The sequence below is a fragment of the Cloeon dipterum genome, chromosome 4, assembly GCF_949628265.1.
Source record: "Cloeon dipterum chromosome 4, ieCloDipt1.1, whole genome shotgun sequence".
Lineage (NCBI taxonomy): Eukaryota > Metazoa > Arthropoda > Insecta > Ephemeroptera > Baetidae > Cloeon > Cloeon dipterum.
In genome coordinates, this window is record NC_088789.1 from 6,499,709 (window position 1) to 6,516,455 (window position 16,747).

Genomic DNA, 16,747 nt, shown 5'->3' on the forward strand with positions numbered 1-16,747 from the left:
AACAAGGTCAATTAAAATAATCGGCGAGGAAATGAGCGCACTATCGTTTATATCTATCGCATGCAGCTTCTTGATTACGCATGTGTATGGCAAATTGTCGCGATCAATCATTTTGCGACGCAGAAATTGATGAGTCGACTGCCACCGGCGATTAAATAATATTAACTAGGAACGTATGCACAGGACGCTTTGCTGCTCGCGGCAAATGAGTTTTTTCTTCCGCGCCGACTGGTGCAATGGCCTTCACAAGGATGGGTGAGCTCTCGCAGAATACCTGTGCAGCTGCTCAAACATGATCGCATTTCGCGACTCGAATTATCCCACAGCGGCTTGTTTCCTCAGGTCAAATTATTATGTACGATATGAGATTTAAATTTAGGAGAGAACTGTTCTCATGTGCATTTTATGAATGGAGCTGTGAAAATCAAAACGGTGTTTTTAAAAAGTCCTTTTTTTAGAAATGGATGTCCATATCCATAAGTAATTTGATTTGTTAAAGACATTTTCATGAACAATTTAGATCATTCAATATGGTTTTATAATTTTTAGCATAGTTAGCTAACAAATATGGCAGGCACATAATATACTTCTTGATCTTAAAAAAAACATCAGTTTGGAGATTTGAAAAAACTGTAAAAATAATATTTTAAAGAAAACACCAAATTAAGAAAAGAAGATGATAGTAGCTTTCACACAGCTTATTCGTGCAAAGTTGAGCTTGGTTTTTTTATTTGCAGTATTTAAGGCTTGAATGGGATTCAACATATTATAAAGTGTAATTTTAGTGTGCAGTCTTAATTGCATTATTCGTACACTTTGATGTTGTATTTTTAGCTAATTTTGAAGCTAATTGTCAGAAAAATTGTCGTTTATTAAAAACCCAGCACTTATTCCCGAAACTGTTGCTTGTTTGTCATTTATTTCAGCTAGAAATGTAACGACTGGAATAATTATATACTTCAACCAGTATATTTGACTCCTTAAAAGGAGCTTTATGCTCCACGTAATTAAAATTTTTGAAACTCAAAGTTTTCAAATATTATGATTAATGTAAAGCTGAAAAATTAACAAAGTCGAACTGTACTCGCATCGTGGAACGCATGCATTACGAGTATTTGGAATGCGTGAATCCGAGCAAGGCCCACGCTTTACCCCTGCATTATATTTTGTCATTCCATTCGGATTTAGGAGACATGCGGAAGCACTCCAACTCGCTGCTTTGTGCCTTTCCAGAATGCGAGAATCAACTTCAATTATCAAAGCATGCTGTGTTTCATTCCTGAACTGGGTTTCTTTCAATGACGCTGTTATTTGTTTGAAATGTTATTGGGACGCGAGTTTTGTCGAGTTTCTCGATCGCTGTCAGGCCCATCCATTTAATAAGAGGAGATAAATTAATTAAAAAATACAAATAATAATACTTTTATTGATTGAGCGGAGTATTTTGATTAGTTTCATACGCTTACAGTATTTGGTTTGAGAAAATAGGCCACACTCTTGGACAATAGGACGGGCCTCAATCATCTAGAGAACGCTTGGCAAGAATTCTTACGCCTCATTAAATCCTTCAAATAACCTAGATGCGTTTTGTGGCATTACTTACTCTCAAAAGATTCAACTGCAGCTTTAAATGGAAACTGAACGCAACAAAGACGAAGGCCGTCGAGCTCTTGCCTCAGCAAAATCTCCTTTTTTTGTTCAAAGCACGCAGTTCTGCTCTCCATCAAACTCCGAGATGACCAGAGTGAGCATTAAAGACTCGCCCTGGGCCTGCATTGCAAATGAGAAAATGCACCTGCTGCTTACAGTTCCGTTCCTATTTGATTTTATTATACAAGATCAATTGCAAAGATTAATCAGTGGCAGTTTTTGCGGTATTAAATGTGACTGATGATGATTGGCGATGCTAAATATATAAATCGAGTCCGAGTTGCCGCGGTAACGGGACCTGCGGCGGTGGCGGCGGCGAGTGAGTTTGTGCCATTATTGCACCGCGAGTGCAGCTCCTCTCATAATAAAGATTAATCTGAATTAGATCGAGGCAGCCGTCGAGACTCATTATTAAATATATTCACGGTGCGTGAGAACACGCTTTTAAACGGCATCTCGGCAGCAAAGAGCATACACACAGTGGATAATTGAATGGAATGTGTATTCTTACTGGGAAATTACGCAGACAAATGTGCTGTTTCATGAATTTCTCGCTGTAAATCGCACCTTTCTGAACATAGACGATTCTGGTTGGCACAAAATTAAGAAGGTTTGAATTAATCAAATTGAGACTTGTTAGCAGAATCGAATTTAATGCTTTTTTCGTCTACAATGGAGCTGGCGCATGGTCCAGTAAGCAAGAGCGAATCGCAGTAATGTTTTAATCTACGTGAGAAGACCGGACACGGTGATGTCAGGCATTTCAGGTACGAGGCCTTTGATCGCGTTCACGTCGCAGCAGTAGCCAAATCCACTCTCTTGGTTCGATGGGCTCCAGTTTTCCCAGCTGATCTGGTCGCACACGTCAGGACACAGGTAGAAGTCGCTACCGGGGGTGTCGATGTACGGGTTGTTGAGGCCAACGAACGCCACGCCCTGTGAAAAAATGATTTAAAATTAATAATGATTTGATACCATTCATTTCCATGTTCACAATATTGTGTGTTTCTTTTTCTGTAAAATAAAGAACGCAATTAAAACATTGTTTTTTTTAATGTGATAATTTTAAAAAGATATTGATGTAAAAATTCATATTATGTAACTTCTGCACATCGAATATTTTTTTTAACATTTTGCAGTAAATCTAGAGAAAAAAATAATTGCGTTATGATATTTTCATTAAACAAAATTGTGATCCCAATCAGAAACAGCAAATTTAATAACTGTATCTGCAAATATAAATCCTTTAAAACCTTAATCTTTCGAGGTAAAAGTTTAATATTGGTTTTAGAACAAATAGACTATTTAATAATTTTTATAAACTAATTGAGAATTCTTTACTCTGAAAAACACATGATTTTTAACAGAAAAAATAACCGGCATTATTATAGTACCACAAAATGCTTAATTTGACGCAAAATTAACTTCTAACGAAATTTAGAACTTTAATTAATTCAATATTGATTACCCTCTGAGTTGCTGGTTCGTAGACAATTTTCCAGAAAAATTCAGGAACTCTGAGGAGACCACTGCCGTCGGTGTCATAGGCGATGAAAATTTCAGCAGGGTTGCCGTTGACATCGTTCAGCGTGGTGGTGCCATGGGTGCCAGTATACACGACGAGGTCGTTGCCATCCAGAGCCGCAAATTCCCTGGCGCTTGCTTCAATTTGGGCCCAGTTGGCGCCGTTGAACGTCTGCCACTGCGGTGCCACGTTCAGGAAGTAGAAGGTCGAGCGTTGGTGGGCTCCGAAAACGAAGTCGGCATTGGCGGCCAAGTGTCCTCGAGACAGGAAGTAGTTACCTTTAAAACAAATGGAATTATAACAACCATACATTTCTAGACAAATTCCAACAAACCTGTGTCCGGCACGTACTGGTCAGCAAGTTGGGTCGAGCCGACAGCCTGCGCGATGGCTTCCTTCTGCCCCACCCTGGAGTACTGGTAGTCAACGTCCATCCAGGTGGGGTAGAATCCGGTACCCTCGGTGAAGCTGGGCCTGTTCAGGCCTGACTGGTAGCCATCGATGTCTGCAGTTTGCGTGAAGAAGGACTGGTAGGTGTTGTAGCCGACTTCGTCAAAGCAAACAGTGATCAGCTTATAGAAGCCCGAGGACAAGGTGAAGCCGATCTCCACCAAGCTATGAGGGAGGCTGATCTGGCACTGCTGCCCGTCGCGTCTAATGGCCTCGTGTTGTGGCCACGACGAGCAGGACAGAGAGCCGATGGTGTATGTGTTGCCATTGATATCCTAAAATTAATGCAATTATTTTTCTTGTTTTCGGATATTTAATTGTGAATTTTAGTTTTTAAATATTCTTTTCTGAGGTGTTGATTTAGGATTGTGATGTGGCAGACTTTACTCTCGAATTCTACTAGGGTAGGCAACCTGCGAAACAACAGCGCGTCTCAGGCTGCATAATGCTCAAAATACCTGGAAAGTCTGGCCTCCAGTACAGGTGAGAATGGCCTCCGAGCCACCGACCCCGGCGAGAGTGCTTCCTGGGCAGGCGAAGAGCACCTCTCCGCCCTCAGGAACTGTGATGACGTCTACGTTTTTCGGCAGCCAGAATGCGTTTATGTCGAAGCCGGCTCCAGGCTTGATGTATAAAGGCTGAACACTAGGCAAGTCAGTATTCGTTGACCACGAACATTCTAAGAGACAATTTTACTATACAGTTTTTCACTAAAAATATGGATTGTAAAACTTCTGATATTTGTCAAACAGCATTTTGGAAAAAAAATCTATTAGGATTGTCAATAACATCCTTATCACTTACTAGTGGTGCTATCACTAGTTGTTGAAATATGTATTTATTACATCAACAATAAAAATATGACCAAAAGTAGCGAATAAGATTCAATGGCTGATTGTACCTGCTTTAGGGAACGAGCGACCTTGCGCCAGAGCCACGATGGCCAGGAAAACTAACGCTCTTAATAAGGTCATTGTGCAAGCCTTTCGAAAACTTAATTAGTTCAATCTTTTATATTCGCACCACTACTATCAAGAGTAGCCAGATTAGCTTTCGTGTGTGTGTGTAATCAATCAAAAATCAACTATTGTTTTGGCTCTCGAAATCGAACTTTGAAATGCGTGATCTGATCGTGTACACACCCAAGGACCGGACCAGACGATTGGGCCCTTTAACTACTAGAAGAAATTAAGCTCATCTTTTTGATTGGATAACAAGCGCTATCAGGAAGGCTCAAGCTGTCGTTTACTAAAATCGTGATTACAATGCAAACCTTTTATATATTTACTTATTGTTAATAACCATTAATTTAAAGTTCCGAGTGACTAAAACTTGATTGAAAAATTCATTAGCATTGCATTGCCGAGTAAAAATATAACAATATTTTCAACTGTATGCATTAATTAACATTATGTGATTTAGCTAGTTTATTTCTACATCTAAACACCTTTTTGCTTCATATACATACCTAGATGAAATTTATAAACTCTTGCACTGTTTGAAATATAGTCCACGATCAAATAGGATTAAAAACGTGCAAAGGACCCAATTTGAAATGGAGGGATTGATTGAAGTGTGGAAACACCCGCCTTTCTTTGTCTTTCAAAGCTGATACTATTAAGCCACGATGATAATCTTCAAGAGTGCCATTCTTTTTGACATGCGACTACTTAACACTATCAATTTTCGACTGATAACGATCTGTATTTAAGTAATTGACGATCGTTTTCAAACACTTTGACCACGATGGTGCGTACAATCGTTGCTCTCTTGGCTTTGCTGGCCCTGGCGCAGGCACGCACCTTTGAAAAGGGTGCACGTGCAGGTGATTTATTTAACAAATTATTTAATTTTTATTTTCACTCCTTCCGCCTGGAGGTTTTTTGCATTTAATATTTATTCTGTTACATTTTTATTCTTTCATGGAGTACAAAAAACTGAGCGACGGTGATAAGTTTAGAGGAACTTATCTTATTTTAATTTCAAAGACTGTACGTGGTCCATCAACAACGATTTACCAACCACCCAGGCCCTGTACATTGACCCCAACGGCCCTCTGAACATCCATGGCTTCTGGCACCCTCAGAGTGGTGACATCGTCACCGTCCCTGAAGGCGGTCAGGTTCTGTTCGCCTGCCCCGGAGGAACCCTGAACGGCCCAGGCACAGCTGAAGCTCTCCTCACCTGCAGCGGAGGAAGCTCATTTGCTGTAATAACATTTAAAATTATTATTTAATCTTCATGAAATTATTTTCCCTTATTTGCGTTCAAGGATGAGAATGGAAACACCTACACCTTTGGTTCTCTGTCGTGCTCTCGCGATCCATTCCACACTGCCAGGAAGGTCAACGGTGCTTCCTGCGAGATCACCGGTGAATACTCGCTGATTGAAATCGGCTTCGAGCTGTCAACTGGTGTGTTCTACCCTATCATCGAAATCTGCTTCAACGACGCCACCGCGGACTCGCTCTACTCCAAGTACACCCAGACCCCAGCCATCGGTGGTTACCAGTCTGGCTACCCCAGGCCCGGCTTCGTTCAGGGTGAATTCTACCCTGGAATCGTTGACGTCGACTACCAGTACTCCAGGGACGGACAGACTGACGCCGTCGCACAGGCCGTTGGCTCCGCTTCCCTCGCGGGACAGTACATCCAGAGCTCTGGTTAAATTCGCTTATTAATTTTCTTGAAAGAAATCAAACTGGTAATTCGATCTTTAAAGGCGACTACTTCCTGTCTCGCGGCCACATGACCGCCAAGGCTGACTTCGTCTACGGTGCCCACCACAGGGCAACCTTCTGGTTCCTGAACGTTGCTCCTCAGTGGCAGACCGTCAACGGCGGCAACTGGAATAACCTGGAGATGAGCACTCGCTCGTTCGCAGACACACACCCCAACGATCTAACCGTCTACACCGGTACCCACGGCGTCACCACGCTTGCCGACGTGAATGGCAACGAAGTGCCCATCTACATCGCCTACGACGCCAACGGTAACGGCCTCCTCAGGGTGCCCGCCTTCTACTGGCGTGTCGTCTACGACGAGACCACCCAGCAGGGCGTCGCCTTCGTCGGCCTTAACAACCCGTACATCGACAGTCCCGGCAGCGACTTCTACCTCTGCCCTGACGTGTGCAGCCAGATCTCTTGGGTCAATTGGCAGCCAACCAACCAGGTCTTGGGATACGCTTACTGCTGCGAAGTCAGCGCTCTCGCCGAATTCGTGGAGGAGATTCCTTCCCTCACCGTCTCCGGTCTCCTCACGTAGATTCTCCAATTTTTGCTCAGTTTGTCATCATCAATTCATATATTCAAGGAATAAACGAATCAAAAATATGTTATTTGGCTCCTGAATAAAAACCTAAGCCCTTTTTGACATGATATGGTAGTTTAGAACCTTTGTTTTTTTTTTGTCAAAATTGCATTAAAATTTGCTAAAAATTGCAATTAAACATATTATTGACAATATAAGCTCATTGTAGTAAGTGACATGTTTTTCCACCCACCCAGTGCCGCTGAACATTACTGCACAATGCCCAATGGTCAATAGTAACACCTCCCCGAAGAAATGTGGTGAAGAAGCTGTTTAGCATTTATTAATTTTATGACTTAAATGAATACTTAGTTTCAATTGGAACGTGAAACTTTTCTATCATTATATTTGTATTGAAAATCCGTTTTGTGTTCGTGATATTATAAACCTGACAAAAATTCAAAAATTGACTATACATATTCCTGGTTTAACGAATTGAATTGAATATTTGCATTGCTAGAACAATATTTAAGTTAACATTGTTGCTCTCGTAAATCAGTAAGCTATTTGACGGTACAGTTTATACGCTCAGAAGTTTCCTATGATAAGAGCGCTTTAACAAAAAAAAAATCATTCCACTCTCAATATATGAGATATACATTATTGAAAATTTCTAATCATGGTTTTATCTTCCTTGCAGCATGACATCTTTTGCACAAAGACCTCTCTTTACAACACAATCATTTATTTATTTTTTCAAATATTGTAGATTTTAATCTATGAAAAAAACAACTCACCGACTTTTTAATCGCCCCGCGGGTAAGACTTATAATACCCATTGGTTCAGGCATCAACAAGGACTAGGCTCGGCCGCGATACACTTTCATTCCATGTGACTATAATCGCATTAAAAGATTAAACGCCTACATAATACTTCTTTCGTTTGTGAGTTAGGCGTATTTGTAGCTGATTAGAATGTGTGATCTGCGTGTTGCATTGTTTCCCTTTTACCAGACGCTTGCTTCACTGACCAATTTGTCTCTTTACCAGGGAGGGTCAGGAGGGGCACTGTACTTTTGCGTATTGACCGCTAGTAAAGAGTCGAATGTCGCTCATCTATTCAATAATACCTCTTTGTAGAAAAATTATTGCGCGAGTGACTATTGCGCAAACGAAAATTTTAGTGATGTCATTTAAAACATGAATAATCATATTGCTGTACTTTGTTCTTCCTCCATATAATTTATATTGTCGTTTATTGTTTCAATTTTGTATAACTCTGTAAGTAATATTCAACTCGAGTGGAAAATAAATAAGTAAATATTAGGCGAAAAATACTCAGACCCAAAAATAGTTTCGCTCGAGAATAAATGCTGACTGAAATAATTAATTATTTATAATAATGGAACCAATTTTTAACTACCGCCAATAAAAGTGTGGGTAGTCGGATTCAAGCACCAGATGGTCCTACAAATTTAGTTTCAGTTTTCAGTGTTATCACAAAGTACAAGCAACATATTCTAGAAAATTGAATGTGATATTTCAGTTCAGTTCTGTTTTTTTTCTATTGCTGTCGAATATTTACAAGTTACAATTTAGAACACGTTATATTGTTCCTAATATGACCGTAGTAGCATAATCAAATTTGGAGTCTAGAAGAAAAAATCGCATACAAAACATTCTCATTTTAGGTTTTTTTAGGCATTTTTAAGGCTTTAACATGCAGGTCATTTTCACAACGATTTTAAAAAGCGTTTCTCGTTAACTTTTTCAGAGATATCAACGATATAACCAATTTTTTATTGGTATTTTTTTAGAAGCTTCATGCATTCAAATAAATACAATGAATATACCGTCAATATACAGTATGTTCATAACACCTATATGTGTAAAAAAAATATGAAAAGCATATTATCTTTTACAGACAATTTTGCACAAAAGAAATGGACAGCAAATTACGACCACTATGCTCAGTACGTTCATTTGAAATGTCGGACGTTTAAATATAGTCATCCTGAGTTTCCTTAAAAAAGATTTCACAGACGAAGAAATCAATATTTAACCCAATAAAACAAACGCATTTGTAAAAGTAGTTAAAATTTCCATTTGCCAAAATGCTTCTATAATCACATAATCACAAGAGCAAATAAAAGATAAACAAATTATAAATGCGCAATAATAAAAAAACTGATGTCTCTCAACCTTAAAAATTGCACTTTGATAGGCGTGATTCAAACGTGTACACACCCAAGTGCCACGCCAGACGATTGGTCTGTTAGTTTCATCCTACTAATTGCACGACATCACTTATCGGATATCAAAAGCAAAATTAAAACGTGCAAAAATCGTGGTAGAGGCTCGTGTTGCACGCGTGGAAACATCCACATTATTGCTGAATTAAAAATTCCCACCTCGTGAGCGATTATAATTTGCCATTGAACCATCAATTTTTGCACGCAGTCACACTTGACGCATCCAAATTTCTACCGATAAATGGCCAGTATTTAAGGAGCCGTCACACACTATCCATCACATCAACCAGCACAATGATGCGAACATCAGTAGCTTTCTTGGCTGTCTTTGCCCTAGCTCAGGCACGAACCCTTCAAGAGCAAGGCGCACGAGCAGGTTACTTTTCCTTTTATTTCTTTCTCGTTCTTTTGATCAAATACTTAATAGGTTTGCCCAAAGGATCGTAAAAATCAATTTCTATATTTCCATAAAACATTTTAAAACTAAAACCCTTTAACGTTGATCAGTTGATTGTTAGCTCGCACATTAAAAATCTTTTTAATTTAAAAATATTTTAATTCTTGAGAGGTAAATGACTAGTTTATTTTATGGTTATTTAATTTTTTAAATATTAATTATTGTTTGACAGATTGCACTTGGTCCATCAACACCGACCTCCCAGCCACCCAGGCGCTGTACATTAAACCTGGTGGCCCTCTGAACACCAATGGCTTCTGGCTCCCGCAGAGCGGTGACATCGTTACCGTCCCTGAAGGTGGCCAGGTTCTTTTCGCCTGCCCCGGTGGAACCCTGACTGGTCCAGAAACTACCGAAGCTCTGCTCACCTGCAGCGGTGGCAGCACTTTTACTGTAATTCAACTCTTTTTTGCCTTTTGCCATAAACTTACAGACAAATTTTTATCGCTGCGTTTTCAAGGACGAGAGCGGAAACACCTTCTTGTTCAACACTCTAGCGTGCTCCCGTAACCCCTTCCACACCGCCAGAAGGGTCGCTGGTGCTTCGTGCGGAAACAGCGCCGACAACTCACTGGTGGAAATCGGTTTCGAACTTTCGAATGGTGACTTCTACACCATCATTGAAACCTGCTTCAATGACGTCACTTTGGACTCTCTCTACTCCAAGAAAATTCAAGTCCCAGCCATCGCGGGCCACCAGATCGACTTTCCCGACGCTAGCTTTGTCTGGGACAGTGCCTTCTACCCTCCAACCTTGGACCTGAACGTCCAGTACTCTATTGAAGGACAAACTGCTGCTATTGCTCAAGCAGTTGGCTCCGTTGATCTCGCTGCGCAATATATCACTGGTAAATAAATATTTTGATATCTTTAATCTGTTAAGTTAATTTTAAAAAAACATAAAAATTTCTCCAGATGTAAATTTTTTGACTCACGGCCGTCTGACCGCTAAACGTGACAACATTTACGGCTCGCAGCAAAGGGCCGCCTTTTGGTATCTGAACATGGCTCCTCAATGGGAAAACGTCAACGCTGGCAACTGGGACGATGTGGAGCTGAGCACCCGCACGTTTGCGGCGGGCCGCCCCAACGATTTGGCGGTGTACACCGGCACACACGGCACCACCACTCTTGCTGACGTGAACGGCAACCAAGTTCCCATCTACATCGGCTACGATGAAAGCGGTAACGGCGTCCTCAAGGTTCCCGCCTTTTACTGGCGCGTCGTCTACGACGAGACCACCCAGCAGGGCGTCGCCTTCGTTGGCCTTAACAACCCGTACATCGACAGTCCCGGCAGCGACTTCTATCTCTGCCCTGACGTGTGCAGCCAGATCTCCTGGATTAACTGGGACCCCAGCAACCAGGCGCTTGGATTCGCTTACTGTTGCGAGGTAGGCGCTCTCGCACAATTCGTCGAGGAGATCCCATCCCTTACCGTCACTGGGCTCCTTACGTAGAGATGAATAATGTATCATCGTATTCAGCCTTGAAGAATTTCATTAATTGATAGGCAAATAAAAACTAATTAGAAAAAAATCAGACACATTTTGATTTCCTAAACCAATTATAACTTCACAAGGGTTTTCTTCAAATTTGGTTTTATTGTAAAATAAAATCCTTACATCGATTAAAAAGGGAAAATAACATTACGAAAACTCACAAAAAGGATGGTAACTATTATCTAAAAAACACAGTCAAATAATAAGTATACCGATCTTACAAATAATTTGGGTTTAAAACCAAAACCTCTTCAATCCAGTGGTTTTTGTTCGGGAACCGATAAGAATAAATTTCAGTGTGGGCATCGCATTTGCAAACGTGATGACTGTGCATTTTTCGCGTTTTTAGACGTTGTGTGTATGTGAATTGCAGGGTTTAAAAATTGAGCTAAACAGGCACAGGGTTTTTTCTCTCCGCTTTTTTAGTTGATTAATCGATTTGCAAACATTTGCGTGTCATTTATTAGATTCGTCTTATCACAGTTAGGTACTGAGTGTGTTTTTGTTTCGCGATTTTCGTTATCATCAATGAATGGGGGGAACACAAAAGTGCAAAAATAGGAATCTCAGTGGATACACGGGATGAAAACTCAAAAACTCAAACGTTATAGACATTACTTAGTTACGTGTAGAGGTGTGTGCTGTTTTTTTGTTTACATTCCTTAAATCACTTATTTTAGTTAAGTTCGCGTGGCTGTTGTCTTTCCTATTTTGAGCAATTGATCGAGTTGGGCTCTAAGATTACTATTGAAATTCATTCATTGTGCTAAGTTGGCAAAACGTTGCTACAAGTACTGAGCCGAGCGACAACATTTTAAGCATATTCCAAGAAATAAATATTAATCAAATAACAACGAAATTATGAAATGGAATGGTAAAATAAGGGTAATCGAGCAAAACACATTGTCGTCCTCGTGAAAGAGTGAGACTTAAAAAATCACTACGCACTAGAGTGGCCTTATAAACTAGAGAATTGGTAACTACTCTTTCTCTCACTCGCTTCATCGAATGGTAACTCGTTGAAAAATCGTCAATCGCATTCAAACCTCGACGGGTAAAACTTTACACATTTTTCGTGTCGTCTTCAATCCTAGGTAAAACATGCTTTAAAGCATTTTCAAGACAGCTACAGCTCGTCTCTCGCAAACGCGTCGCGCGTTGAAAAATAAAATGTCTTTTATAAATTTTTACAAAGTTATCACGCATATTCCACAGCATTTTGTGCCTCGCCATTTCCCATGTAAGCAGATTCTATATTTTCTTCGTCTATATAAATAGTATCATTCTATTACCATTTTTAAATAGATTTTTCATATATGTTTTTCTTCTTTTTAGTAATACCCTACGGAGTGATATAGAATTTTCAATTCATATCTGATATGAAAGCTTGGAGGAGCGTCAAATAATTTCATTGTCAGCACAAAATACTGAATATCTCTTCTTGATCTCACTTCGTTTTGGTTGACGAATGGCACTCAAAAACTAGCATGAAAAAGACCAAAAAATCACTACTTGTAAAAATTGGCACACCATACTGAATGCTGCAACATTCCAAATAAATTAACTAGAAACTAGATCAATCGAGAGGCTTGTCGCCTCTCAAGTATAAATATATGTACATTATCTCATATGGTAATTCGAAAATGGTAACTTTCGATTGCTGTAATGTCACATAAAAATGGTAACTTAAAGAGTAAAACGGACACGTCGGCCGACCTTTGGTGCGGACGGCGACGGCCGCGTTCAAAAAATTGGTAACTCAACCCACGATTGGCTCACAATAAAATTAAAAATTCGAGTGAATCGAATAGAAACTCTGCAAAATCCTAGCAAGGCACCTGAGGTGTGATGATTCCGCGAAAAAATACTCGAATTTTGCTAGGGGTTCGGGGGTGGGGGCGGGAATTTCGGCAAACCACCACTCGCCAGGAATCGGCGGGGGGCTTCAGGTGGCCGCGTTGGCCGTCGCCACCTTGTCCTCTTCGGGACTCGAAGACAGCGAGCTGGAAGTGTTTTTGATCCGCGTTGAGTACTTGCCCTCGGTGTGTTTGTACGCGATGTGCTTTCTTAAAGCGTCTCTAGACCTGAAATGCAAAGCAAAATAAACTTCATAAATCGAAAATCATAACGATGAATCTTATATGGTCAAAATTGCCATGAAAACTCTGATGAAAGATAATTTAAGCATGACTTGATCGTAAATTGATTTGAATTTACTTCAAATTTCTTTGGTCCAAGTAAGGGCAATGTGTTAAAATATTTGTTTTTTTCGAATATTAGCAGGGTCTTAAAATTTTGTCTCAAGTATGCAAGAATTTTGATAAACATTTATTAGAGAGCTGCAAATACCTAATTATTTCATTTCCATAGTGAAAATATTCTTAATATATCAAATTAATTTAGGCAAATTCACGTATTTTCAGCTTTGAAGTGAAAAAATATTATTTTCAAACGGTGTTTGTTGTTACCTGGACACATGGGAGCAAAGACTGCAGGAATAGTTGAGGTTCTGATGCGTCTCCAGGTGGACTCTGAGGTTGTACTGATTGGACAGCGACTTTCCGCAGATGTGGCAAGTGGCAAAGAGCTTGTTGCGCGACATCGTGTTGAACGGCGAGAAGAGAGGCCCGCTTTGCAAAAAGTTGAGCGGCAAAGTGGGACTCAAGCCTTGCTGGACAGCCTGCAAAAGTCGCTCCTGCAAGTCCGTGTCACTACCTGGTGATTCGTCCGAAGTCAGAGGTCCTACAAAGTAAAATATTAATATAGTTGTTAAATTTGGTTTTAAATTGATAAAGTAACCCCGGCTGAGTGCGTTAAGATATATATTTTAGTTTTAAATTTAAAATAACAATGTTTGAATATTTTTACATGATTTACGGCATTAACAATTTGCTGCTAAAAATTACGATTAAATTTTTTTAGTTGCGAATATTTTAGCAAAAAGTAAAATCAAATAAAGTCCTCAAATGGCATTTGAAATAAGATATTAGTGAAAATTAAGAGCAAAAATAAATTTATCACTTGAGAAAAAGAAAACCAGATTAAGTAAAGTGCGATGGGGACATAAAATACCGTGATGATTGTTGTTGTCCGCGCTTAGTGCCAAGGGTTCGTCATGGGAGCAATTGGTGTCCAACGGGTGGGATTCAGTAGAAGACGGCTCGGAAGGCTCTGTTTTAGTGGCGTATCTTTCTGGACTCTGCGGTAAAAACACACGAAAAAGTGCGAGACATGAGAACAATGCGTGACTGGAGCGACAGATGAGGATGAAAATCCAGTTTTCTGTCGACGCACGGCTTACCAAATCAAGTGCGGGTTTCAGGGGTGTGCTGGTGTTGAGCGGGTTGCTAAGGGGCGATTGTTCCGGCGGGGTGAGGTCCAGTTTGTCCAGTCGCGGCCTCTTTGGCGAGTGCAGCTCTGTTTCCGGTTTCTCGCAGCCCTTGTGCGCCTGCACGACAGAGCAAGTTTTGCATTTGAAAAGACCGTGACATTTGAGCACGTCTTTTGCGTCCAAACGCAAAATATTTCTATAGAATCGGGATTTTAAAAACCCGCTTCTTCATCTTAATTATATGTTTGTGAAACTAGCGCCTTCTCTGTAAACTTTAAAATCTATTCGAAAAATCACAGTTACTGTGTTTATATTAATATTAAATATTTGTTCCCCTCATTGTTAAAAATCGACGAAATTTTATATAATTTCGAATTTAAATAATTGTTTGTCAGATGCATTCCAAAGCGCGTGGTAATTTTTAATGTCTTCCAAATTAATATTACCTGTCCATGGGGTACTTCTGCGAGCCCTCTGATGTGCAGAGCAGCAGCAGCAGCAAGCAGACTTGGGAGTTGTTCCTGGTAGATATTGACCTCGCCACTGTACATGAAGCTAACCAATGCACAGACATCCGAGTAACTGGTCTGCGGCAACACGATCACTGGGTGGTAGAACGGTTGCATCTCCTGCGACGAAAATCCAAAATTCCCAAATTTGTTTCCAGCCGAAGACAGCGAGACTCACCCTGAATAGCTGCTTGAAATACTGGCTGCATGCCGAGAGAACAACTCTGTGCGCCCTGATGCTCTTGCCTCCCGCGCAAAGGGTCACGTCGGTCAGGTCGTTAGTGTCGAGCAGTTGAGGCAACGAGGCGAGCAGGCTGTTTTGGAAGTTGTTCCATCTCAGGCAGAACTGCTGTTCAGACCCCATGGTGTCTGAAACTGCAAGACGCGCGCGTTGCTTTTATTTCTTTTACTTTTTTTGATTCGGATGAAAAAACAGTCTAATTTGTGTCTACTGCCAGTCTGTTTACGCAACAACCGCGCGGTTCCCCGAGAATTTAGATCGGATTATTTATTCGAGATGTTTATAAATACGAACTGATGGAAGGTCACGTTTCTTTTGCAAACCCACCGACTGGGCTGACCAAATACAAAACTTTAAGGGAATTTTTTAGAATTGTGTAAAAGGTTAATCGATCAACTCACGGTGAGATTAGATTAACTGTGGGTTGAAACGAACGGAAAACGCACTTTCGACTTGGAGGCCGTGAGCAATAATAAGTTGGTGCGCTTACTGAGTCAGTCGGTCGTTCGAATGGCCAAAACGAGCGCCCACGGGCCAGCGGCAGAGAAGAAAGGATGTCACGGCTGATATTAAGGCAGCAGCTTCATAAAAGCGGACGGACAGACGGCGGACGGAGTGTCGGGACGGCTCGCCGAGAGAGAATAGCCAGTCAGCAGTGGCTGGTGGTTAAAACGAGAGAGCTTTTGGAGGCGAGAGAAAGAGTCTATTCTAGTGCGACGGCTCCATCGGCCGCTCCAGGTCTATTTTGCTTCTCTCAGCCGGGTCCGATTCAAAATAAAATACGCACACACACACACAACAGGCTGGCTGGCTGGCCAAGTGGACAAGCGGCAGCCGGCCAGGATATTGTGTGTGTTTAGAGCTGCTGGCTATTCTTAGCAGGCAGAGGCAGACATTCCAGCGCGTGACAATTAAAAGCCCGCACCCCTCCATTTCTAAATCAGCCAGCATCCATCTCGGTCGGTCGGTCCGCGCGCGATACACACACACGCAGCTTGGCGGCGGGCGAAGCCAAACGCGTGGCCATTGTTGCTGATGCTGGTGAGGCTTGTTGCCCAACGCGCGAGCCGATTTTGATTAAATTTAGCAGCATACTTACGAGATAATGCGCCCCAGCAGCAGCAGCGTCGTCCGCACTCTCTTCTGATGCTCCTCTCTCTCTCTCCTCCAAGTTTGCGCGCCCAGCTGATGTATTATTGTAATGGGGGTTGGCGTCCAGCCAGGAGTGCGCGCATCAGCATCCCGCCGCCATCTGCCGCCCCTCGCCAAACTCACCCCTGCGGCAGACGCTCACCCCTTCCTGCACCCCGGCACACTCATCGCCGCCGCGACGCACTACGCGAGTTTCGCTCGGCTGTTGCGAGGGGCCGCGTGGCGTGCGCCTGCCGCTCGCCAGCTCCACTATCCGCGCTGCGTTGCCAACGGGCCGGTTGCATACGCAGTAGGCACTATGCAGCTCTATTTTTAAAGCAGCCACCAGCTGACACTTTTTTGCTCATCCCTTGGGCAAGCGCAGGAAAATCAGTTTAAAATATTTCTCGAGACTGAATTAACTTCAATCAGGAAAGGAAATTAAGG

General features: G+C 41.5%; 4 protein-coding genes across 6 annotated transcripts; 2 read left to right on the forward strand and 2 right to left on the reverse strand.

Annotated features, from left to right (window-relative positions):
- Positions 1–2,283: 2,283 nt before the first annotated feature.
- LOC135943973 (uncharacterized) lies at positions 2,284–4,718 on the reverse strand. The gene is made up of 5 exons (XM_065490640.1): positions 4,527–4,718; positions 4,084–4,304; positions 3,510–3,900; positions 3,119–3,453; positions 2,284–2,586 (listed from the first exon to the last, which is right to left on the reverse strand). The coding sequence occupies exons 1-5, from the start codon at positions 4,597–4,599 to the stop codon at positions 2,377–2,379; spliced, it is 1,230 nt and encodes a 409-aa protein (XP_065346712.1). The 5' UTR covers positions 4,600–4,718; the 3' UTR covers positions 2,284–2,376.
- Positions 4,719–5,322: 604 nt separating this feature from the next.
- On the forward strand, positions 5,323–6,960 carry LOC135943982 (uncharacterized). Its single transcript, XM_065490653.1, has 4 exons — positions 5,323–5,450; positions 5,614–5,834; positions 5,898–6,288; positions 6,348–6,960. The coding sequence occupies exons 1-4, from the start codon at positions 5,372–5,374 to the stop codon at positions 6,890–6,892; spliced, it is 1,236 nt and encodes a 411-aa protein (XP_065346725.1). The 5' UTR covers positions 5,323–5,371; the 3' UTR covers positions 6,893–6,960.
- Positions 6,961–9,161: 2,201 nt separating this feature from the next.
- Positions 9,162–11,109, forward strand: LOC135942784 (uncharacterized). The gene is made up of 4 exons (XM_065489093.1): positions 9,162–9,505; positions 9,759–9,979; positions 10,047–10,427; positions 10,486–11,109. The coding sequence occupies exons 1-4, from the start codon at positions 9,424–9,426 to the stop codon at positions 11,044–11,046; spliced, it is 1,245 nt and encodes a 414-aa protein (XP_065345165.1). The 5' UTR covers positions 9,162–9,423; the 3' UTR covers positions 11,047–11,109.
- A 61-nt stretch (positions 11,110–11,170) lies between these two features.
- On the reverse strand, positions 11,171–16,442 carry LOC135942783 (protein bric-a-brac 2-like). 3 transcript variants are annotated; one of them, XM_065489089.1, is made up of 7 exons: positions 16,269–16,442; positions 15,107–15,303; positions 14,866–15,048; positions 14,390–14,536; positions 14,161–14,287; positions 13,557–13,830; positions 11,171–13,172 (listed from the first exon to the last, which is right to left on the reverse strand). In XM_065489089.1, exons 2-7 carry the CDS (start codon positions 15,290–15,292, stop codon positions 13,034–13,036), a joined length of 1,056 nt encoding a protein of 351 aa, XP_065345161.1. In that variant the 5' UTR covers positions 15,293–15,303; positions 16,269–16,442; the 3' UTR covers positions 11,171–13,033. The 3 variants fall into 3 exon arrangements, with proteins under 3 accessions (XP_065345161.1, XP_065345163.1, XP_065345164.1); XM_065489091.1 differs by lacking the exon at positions 16,269–16,442 and adding an exon at positions 15,660–16,188; XM_065489092.1 differs by lacking the exon at positions 16,269–16,442 and adding an exon at positions 15,571–15,667.
- Between the last annotated feature and the right edge of the window lie 305 nt (positions 16,443–16,747).

Coding starts and splice junctions, on each gene's coding strand:
- LOC135943973 (XM_065490640.1), bottom strand. CDS start 4,599: ATGACCTTATTAAGAGCGTTAGTTTTCCTGGCCATCGTGGCTCTGGCG. Junction 4,305..4,526: donor TCGCTCGTTCCCTAAAGCAG/GTACAATCAGCC, acceptor ATTGTCTCTTAG/AATGTTCGTGGTCAACGAAT. Junction 3,454..3,509: donor CCAGTACGTGCCGGACACAG/GTTTGTTGGAAT, acceptor TTTGTTTTAAAG/GTAACTACTTCCTGTCTCGA.
- LOC135943982 (XM_065490653.1), top strand. CDS start 5,372: ATGGTGCGTACAATCGTTGCTCTCTTGGCTTTGCTGGCCCTGGCGCAG. Junction 5,451..5,613: donor TGAAAAGGGTGCACGTGCAG/GTGATTTATTTA, acceptor TTAATTTCAAAG/ACTGTACGTGGTCCATCAAC. Junction 5,835..5,897: donor GCGGAGGAAGCTCATTTGCT/GTAATAACATTT, acceptor TTTGCGTTCAAG/GATGAGAATGGAAACACCTA.
- LOC135942784 (XM_065489093.1), top strand. CDS start 9,424: ATGATGCGAACATCAGTAGCTTTCTTGGCTGTCTTTGCCCTAGCTCAG. Junction 9,506..9,758: donor AGAGCAAGGCGCACGAGCAG/GTTACTTTTCCT, acceptor ATTGTTTGACAG/ATTGCACTTGGTCCATCAAC. Junction 10,428..10,485: donor TTGATCTCGCTGCGCAATAT/ATCACTGGTAAA, acceptor TTTTAAAAAAAC/ATAAAAATTTCTCCAGATGT.
- LOC135942783 (XM_065489089.1), bottom strand. CDS start 15,292: ATGGGGTCTGAACAGCAGTTCTGCCTGAGATGGAACAACTTCCAAAAC. Junction 15,049..15,106: donor ATTTCAAGCAGCTATTCAGG/GTGAGTCTCGCT, acceptor TTTTCGTCGCAG/GAGATGCAACCGTTCTACCA. Junction 13,831..14,160: donor GGACAACAACAATCATCACG/GTATTTTATGTC, acceptor TTTACTTTGTAG/GACCTCTGACTTCGGACGAA.